Source organism: Nicotiana tomentosiformis, chromosome 11 (genome assembly GCF_000390325.3).
Source record: "Nicotiana tomentosiformis chromosome 11, ASM39032v3, whole genome shotgun sequence".
NCBI classification, from domain to species: Eukaryota; Viridiplantae; Streptophyta; class Magnoliopsida; order Solanales; family Solanaceae; genus Nicotiana; species Nicotiana tomentosiformis.
Window position 1 is genome coordinate 104,947,645 of NC_090822.1, and position 7,586 is coordinate 104,955,230.

Sequence of the window (7,586 nt, forward strand, 5' to 3'; positions counted from 1 at the left end):
CCTTTACTAATGCAAAATCCAAGAAAATTCAGGAAAGATTCATGATTTTTTAAAACGTTTTATACTTTAACATTGAGAGCTACTCCTATAGGACATTCAAACTCCAAGAACGATTCTTGAATTTTAAACTTATAATATTTAAATTTCAGTAGTTGTTCCTGGAGTTCTTCCCTGAGGTATTTTTGTCGGACGAAAGTGGCTATTTCACACAATTGAACATCTTGAAGGCCATTGTTTAGGCCCAACGAAATGTTGGGCTGGTCCACAATAAAATCTTCTACTGCTCTTTCGGGAAATGTAAAACCCCCTAAAGGCAGCAAACCATCACTCACGCATTCTCTCACCGACCTGAAACAACAAGGTAAGAGCACTATTCATCTCTCTCGAATCTTGATGCGCTTATGCCCATGAAATGGATGTACGATTGTTTTATTGTTAGGGTTTCCTAGGGTTTCATTTCAGCGATTTTCATCCTGGCACTTCGATTACTTAATGCGTGGCTTCTTATACTTTTGACTATTTGTGAGCTATTTCTATGCCGTATGAAGATGTCATTTCTGTAAATTCTTCAGATGTTGCATCGGTTTTTTCTGTTTATATGCTCATTCATTTCTATCTGATGGTTATATACATACTATGTTACTATAATATAGGTGCATAACACAGTAAATATTGGAAGTTTTGAAGTGCAAGGATAATTGAATACTAGGTTTTTGTCTGTTTAAAATGGTTTGTGTTTTTTATCGTTTAACAATAATTATTGTCAGTTCGATAACAAGTGCGATCTCCTTTGCACATTTGACAAATCTGGAATTAGTAATATGTCAAATTGGCGAGGAATAGGATGGCCGTTTATGTGATTAAATCATCTACAGAGATTTTTTGAAGCAGAAGTTTTAGCTAGCTCTTGTTGTTTGAATGAGTATCTGCCATTGTATTTTGATTCAAAAAAGGCTAGTAAAAAGTACACAAAGTTCCCTAGTGATAGAACCACATCCTGTAGGTCAATCTGCTTGTGATGTCATTGAATCATTGATTGTATGTACATAGATTGGGAATTAACATCATCTCAGTTCTTTGGTAGCACAATTTTCCTTGTGGCTTATCTATCCTGTAAAAAAATGATTTCGTTTATGGGCAAGAGACTTATTGACAATTGCAGAAATTTCGTATGATGCTGGAATTAAACCAAACTGAAAAAGGGATATACATGGTTTCTCAATTCTTCAAATGTGTTGATATCCATTTTTCATTTGTTAATGACAGGAAGATTTTTTAGACGAAAATTGAGATGGCAGCCAGGAATGCTTTCAGATATGTTTCTCGTAGGCTCTCAAGCAGTGGCAAGGTGTTAAGCGAGGAGGAAAAAGCTGCTGAAAATGTCTACATCAAGGTAGTCTTTAGTAGTGATTTATAACTTACATGACTTCTGTCATTATATTTGCAGTAAAATTTCTGGTAGTGCTAAAAAACTGTGTTGCATTTTGTTGGTCAATTACTCTATTTGACACAATGGATCCTTTTTGTTTTTGTTTTTGAGAAGGTAACATCACAATGGATCCTGGTTTTGCTTTCTTTTAGATGTTTCATTTTTCTCTTAATCTCTTATTACTCATTTGCCATAGTAGCATGTATACAATTTTGCCTCCTAAATTCAATTTAGACAAGTATGTGATATCTCTGTTTCTTCCTTTTCTTACCCAAAATATTATCAGTTATTAATAGGTATCATAAGTATGTCATTAATGTATGTACACGCTGCTAACTGCTATCAGTTAACTTCGCTTTTTATCCTTGGTTCAAAAGTAGGAAAGAACTTTTACTTCGGTTAACTTTTGTAGTTTTTGTTGCAAACCAGCATCTTGTTAACAGTTATTTACCTTCTTTCCTCTGGGTCTTGGTACCTTAATAGTAAATGTTGGGTATTCTCTTATTTTACTTATGTGCTTTTGCTGTTTTTGGGATCATAAGTTGTAAGTTTAAGTTTACACTTGGTTTTGAAGTGTTCATTATGTTGCATGAGGTCTGTCTTCTCGTCCTTTCTAAATAGTAGTTTTTCCACTTTACAGAAAATGGAGAAGGAGAAGCTGGAGAAGCTTGCACGCAAGGTATGGGGATTTTTATATATGTAGTGATTCATTGTGCTCTGCCTTTCACCCCACTCTTTAGGCATGTCTGCACCCTTGATGATTGGACTCATTGGCTGAGAGTTGGCAACTACAAAGAGGAAATGAGGTTAAGGCTATGTTACCAATTATTAATTAGTGTTATCAGAATAGCCTTTTGTGGATTCACTTGAAATGGTCATTTCCCGTTTATGTGTGTGGAACCCATCATTTCAAGATTCACTTGAAATGGTCATTTCCCGTTTGACAGTGTGCTAACTGACCTACTTGTGCAATGTCAAGAATTTTGAGATAAGCACCATACTTATGGGCATTGAGCTGACTTTAATTGACGGGAAGTGGGCTCATCAACTTTTGAAATTTGACTTATGTGAGGTTGAATAAAGAAATGACATATGTGGGTAACAAAATAAATGCTCAATTCAACAGATCTAGGATCTAACAATAGAGTTGACCTTGTTAGTTCAAAGATTTTTAATGTTAAACAGGTCAAGTACTAAAAAGCTCATAGCTTAATACTCCTCAAGGACAAAAATGGGTGAAAGTCGGGGTGCTGGGGCTATTTGCTGTTTCTCTTGACTTATCTTTGCTTCAGCTGAGTTCCTATTGACCCCGTGAAATTTTTGCCTGTGATGATTGATATTCCACAGGGTCCCAAGCCTGAAGAACAAGCTGCAACTAGCGCTGGTGGCTCAGGGTCAGTAGCTGATGCTGCACCAAGTGCCAAGGCCTCTTCAACACCTGGGGTATCAAATGACAATTACCGCAACTATGGTGTTCTAGCTGGACTTGTTACTGGTGTTGGTGCTTTGGGTTGGTACATGCTGTCAAAGGACAAGAAGACAGAAGAAGTACAGGATTGAAGTATTTCTTAATAGGCAACGACTTGAAAAAAAATAAAGCAAACTCAAGTTTGGAAAACAGTAGCCTCGTGTCTTTTCCTTTTGTATGGTTTTCCACCGGCTGGATGTACAAAATCTCTAGAGCAGATGTAAATTTTACAACTGCTGACTGGATGATGTTCTGTGTTTGTTGCTTGGTTGACATAATCACACATCGCTTTAGAAAAGAATTTCTCTGGTTGGTATTTCACCTTAATGGAGTGGAGCCTTCGCGTAACTAGTCAAGTTGCTGACATGTGACCAGGAGATCACGGATTCGAGCCGTGGAAACAGTCTCTTACAGAAATGCAGGGTAAGACTGCGTGCAATAGACCCCTGTGGTCCGGCCCTTTCTCGGATCCCGCGCATAGCGGGAGCTTAGTGCACCGGGCTGTCCTGATATGTCACCTTAATGTATTGCCTCCCTTTAGTACCACTGAAAGAATGTAGTTCAATAGCCTTCCCTATCCTTCCCAAAGGTGATAGTTGTTTCTTTTTTGTGTCATCTGATTCCTTCACATAGTTATATGTGATTGGATATCACAATCTTCCTGACTTCCTGTGTATCTGTTCTCGTATATACCTTTTTTATACAAACTAAAGGATACCTAGTTGTGTCTGAAGATTGCGTTTCTTTTACAGGGTAGATAATACATAGTTGTATGTGATTGGATATCACAATCTTCCTGGCTTCCTGTGTATCTTTTCTCGTATATACCTTTTTTATACAAACTAAAGGATACCTAGTTGTGTCTGAAGATTGCGTTTCTTTTACAGGGTAGATAATACATAGTTGTATGTGATTGGATATCACAATCTTCCTGGCTTCCAGTGTATCTTTTCTCGTATATACCTTTTTTTATACAAACTAAAGGATACCTATTTGTGTCTAAAGATTGTGTTTCTGTTACAGGTGAGTTAACTTTATTCACATAGTATGATTCATAAGAACATACAATAAGATGCTCTTTGATCTTTGCATTGAGCTGTTAATATTTTTGTTCTTGATAGACTTTGTTGACTACGATCTTTGTAGATTTTTTCTGGTATGGTATCTTAAAGTTGTGATGCTTAGCATTTCCTTTCTTGCAACTTACATGGAGACTAGCATTCATTGTAATCTTTGAGTCTGTGATTACAATACCTGTCTATGATGTTGACTTTTGTGGACAACCCTACCACCATTCTATTACATATATGTAGAATTGTCCGCACGTCTGCGACTTATCAATACCAGTTTGTTGGTAAGATTTTCCGACTAATAATTTGGCTGAAATATTTTCAACTTGTTGCAGGGGTCTACGCTTCCAAATGGGGAAAATATATTAAACATTCGTGCAGCTTTTGTTAGTGCTAACACTTGAATTAAAAGTTATTCTCCAGACATGCTTCTACACATAAAAATCAAAATATTTCGAAACGTTTATTTGAATAAGCTTAGAAATCTATTACAAGTCAGAGCGCTGGGCAAATGTGGAGGGTTGGGGTCGTAGCATGGTCGATAAGTTTAAGAACTTATTATTTTTTATTTGAAGTCTATTTTTCTAGTTTTGTTTTAGATGCAAAGTTATTAAAAAAAAATATTAAAATCAATTTCTCCAATAACTCTTTCTCAATTGACAATATAGCTAATTCATTTAACCTCTCTTGAGACATTATTGATCTTAGTTAAGATTTTATCATTTTTAATTTTGAAAAATTTCTTTCAATTGAAATAACGATAACGTGAGTTATTAACATTATTCTATAAGCAATATAGATATTTGAAAAAGAATCAAATCTTTTTATTTGATTGAGTATATCAATTAAACTATTATTTTCTAATTGTATTATTTTTCTTAATATAAATTTAAACCACCAATATCAGATTGATTATTATGCTTTAAGGAACATGCAAGATTGAGACAACATTTTTCTAAATTTTCATCATCTAGTGATCTCAACTTTTTAACGCTAAATAGAAAATCAAAAATATTTGCATATGCTTCGAATTGTTCAAATCTATTTTGAAGTGAAAAATAGCTTTGTCCACTATGTATAAAAAGTAATCAACTCTGAAGGACTCTTAGAGGGCTTGAGATTTCATTATCAACATTCTCATTAAATTGTTTCTTCCTATATATCACACGCTTCTTACGAAATCCGGATTCGATATTCATTTCAAATGCAATTTCCTTGGCAGAAATCACAACAGTTGCAAATCCTTCTTCTCTATATTTGTTAAGAAAGAAATTATATTTTTTCACTTCACAGAACTTTTTTTAACTTATATATAGTCTATTAGGTGTAACAAAAAATGGGGCTCTAAAAAATGTGGGATCTAAAACAGTTGCTTTGCACCTACTTTAGGAAAGGGCCGCCCCTATTTACATTAACTCAATGAATATATGACACATCTCTTAATATATATTTTTTTATCACTAAATCATAATCTATATTATCTTCTTAATTAATAACTTAACCACGATAAATTAATAAGTTTCCTGTAAACATACCAGCACATTCTTATTTTGTTTCTTGGTGGAGTGTTTTTTCAGTTACTTCAATGTTTTTAGAATGCCACGTGAAACGCACATGAGTCTGTCGGTCCAAGGTGCTTCCTCTAAAATTTTTAGATTTTTACATGGCAGGACTCTTATTAAAAAATATTTATATGTTATAAAATAAAGACTATAAAAAAATTAAACTGAAGACAAGTATAGAGGGAGAATGATATTTTATTCAAACTTTCAAAGTTATGTTCATAATGAACTGAAAACTCCTCTATTTATAGAAGAAAGGAAGCAGCTGCGAGGCTTTTCAGGAAGCAGCTGCAAGGCTTTTCTTTAGCTGCTTGTAAGTTGTCTGCATGAGCTGTTTGCAACATGTCTGTTTAATAAGAAGCTGTTGCAAATCATTTCATTGAGTTGCTTGCAACCTGCCTGCATCAACTGCGTGTAAGCTGTCTGCATGAGCTGCTTGCAACCTGCATGTTTAATAAGAAGCTGCTGCAAATCATTTCATTGAGTTGCTTGCAACCTGCCTGTATCAGCTGCTTGTAGATAAATTTCAATAGAGTACTAAATGAATAATCTTTTTCAGGAAGATTATCTATAGCGGAGTAATGAATGGACATCCACAATATAATATTTTTATAACACTCCCCCTTGGATGTTCATTAAAAGATAATGTGCATTGTTAAAACCTTACTAGGAAAAACTCAGTGAAAAAAAATCTATGATTGAAAAAGAGTACACATATTTAGTAATACGCATTTCTAGTTGCCTCATTAAAAACCTTACAAGAAAAACCCCATGGGAAAAAACCTTAGTAAGAAAAAAAGAGTACAACGCGTATTTCACTCCCCCTGATGAAAACTTTATTTCGAATATTTGAGTCTCCGCATTCCAATCTTGTATACCATCTTCTCAAAATTTGAAGTTGGCAAATACTTAGTGAACAAATCTATCGGATTGTCACTTGAACGGATTTGTTGCACATCAATGTCACCATTTTTCTAAAGATCATGTGTGTAGAATAATTTTGGTGAAATGTGCTTCGTTCTATCTCCTTTTATAAATCCTCCCTTTCATTGGGCTATGCATGCAACATTGTCTTCGTATAAGATTGTAGATCTTTTATCACATTCCAAACTACATTTTTCTCGAATGAAATGAATCACTTATCTTAACCATATGCATTCCCTACTTGCTTCATGAATAACTATTATCTCAGTATGATTTGAAGAAGTAGCAATAATAGATTGCTTTGTGGAGCGCCATGATATGATAGTACCTCCACATTGAAAAACGTACTCAGTTTGAGATCGAGCTTTATGGGGATCAGATAAATAACCTGCATCTGCATAACCAACAAGATCTGGACTACCTTTGTTAGCATAAAACAAACCCATATCAAGAGTTTCCTTTAAATATCGCAATATATGCTTAATCCCATTCAAATGCCTCCATGTAGGAGAAGAGCTATATCTTGCTAGTAAATTAACAGAAAATGCTATGTCAGGCCTTGTAGCATTAGCAAGATACATAAGTGCACCAATTGCACTGAGATAGGGTGTTTCACGACCAAGGAGTTCCTCATCCTCTTCTGGAGTTCGGAATGGATCCTTATTCGCTTCAAGTGATCGAACAATCATTGGTGTACTCAATGGCTGTGCTTTGTCCATGTAAAAGCGTTTTAAGACCTTTTTGTATAGGCAGATTGATGGATAAAGATCTCGTCTGCTAAATGTTGAATTCGCATACCAAGACAAAGTTTTTTTTTCCAAAATCTTTCATCTCAAATTCTTCTTAAGATATTCAATTGTCTTTTGGAGCTCTTCTGAAGTTCCAACAAGATTTATGTCATCAACATAAACAGCAAGTATAACAAATTCTGATGCCATCTTCTTTATAAAAATATATGGACAAATAACATCATTTATCTAACCTTTTTTCAACAAATATTCACTAAGGCGATTATACCACATGCGCCCAAATTGCTTTAAATCGTACAAAGATATTTGTAATCTGATTGAATATATTTTCCGAGATTTTGAATTTGCTTCAGGCACTTTAAATCCTTCAGGGATCTTCATATA

The 7,586-nt window shown here is 34.7% G+C and overlaps 2 protein-coding genes across 3 annotated transcripts; one reads left to right on the forward strand and one right to left on the reverse strand.

Annotated features, from left to right (window-relative positions):
* Positions 1–226: 226 nt before the first annotated feature.
* Positions 227–3,198, forward strand: LOC104106557 (uncharacterized protein At2g27730, mitochondrial-like). 2 transcript variants are annotated; one of them, XM_009615127.4, is made up of 4 exons: positions 227–361; positions 1,267–1,393; positions 2,070–2,108; positions 2,777–3,198. In XM_009615127.4, the coding sequence occupies exons 2-4, from the start codon at positions 1,292–1,294 to the stop codon at positions 2,987–2,989; spliced, it is 354 nt and encodes a 117-aa protein (XP_009613422.1). In that variant the 5' UTR covers positions 227–361; positions 1,267–1,291; the 3' UTR covers positions 2,990–3,198. The 2 variants fall into 2 exon arrangements, with proteins under 2 accessions (XP_009613422.1, XP_070044174.1); XM_070188073.1 differs by lacking the exon at positions 227–361 and adding an exon at positions 401–522.
* Positions 3,199–6,668: 3,470 nt separating this feature from the next.
* Positions 6,669–7,172, reverse strand: LOC138901967 (secreted RxLR effector protein 161-like). The gene has a single exon (XM_070189768.1). It carries the CDS (start codon positions 7,170–7,172, stop codon positions 6,669–6,671), a length of 504 nt encoding a protein of 167 aa, XP_070045869.1.
* Positions 7,173–7,586: the final 414 nt, after the last annotated feature.

Coding starts and splice junctions, on each gene's coding strand:
- LOC104106557 (XM_009615127.4), top strand. CDS start 1,292: ATGGCAGCCAGGAATGCTTTCAGATATGTTTCTCGTAGGCTCTCAAGC. Junction 1,394..2,069: donor CTGAAAATGTCTACATCAAG/GTAGTCTTTAGT, acceptor TCCACTTTACAG/AAAATGGAGAAGGAGAAGCT. Junction 2,109..2,776: donor TGGAGAAGCTTGCACGCAAG/GTATGGGGATTT, acceptor GATATTCCACAG/GGTCCCAAGCCTGAAGAACA.
- LOC138901967 (XM_070189768.1), bottom strand. CDS start 7,172: ATGGACAAAGCACAGCCATTGAGTACACCAATGATTGTTCGATCACTT.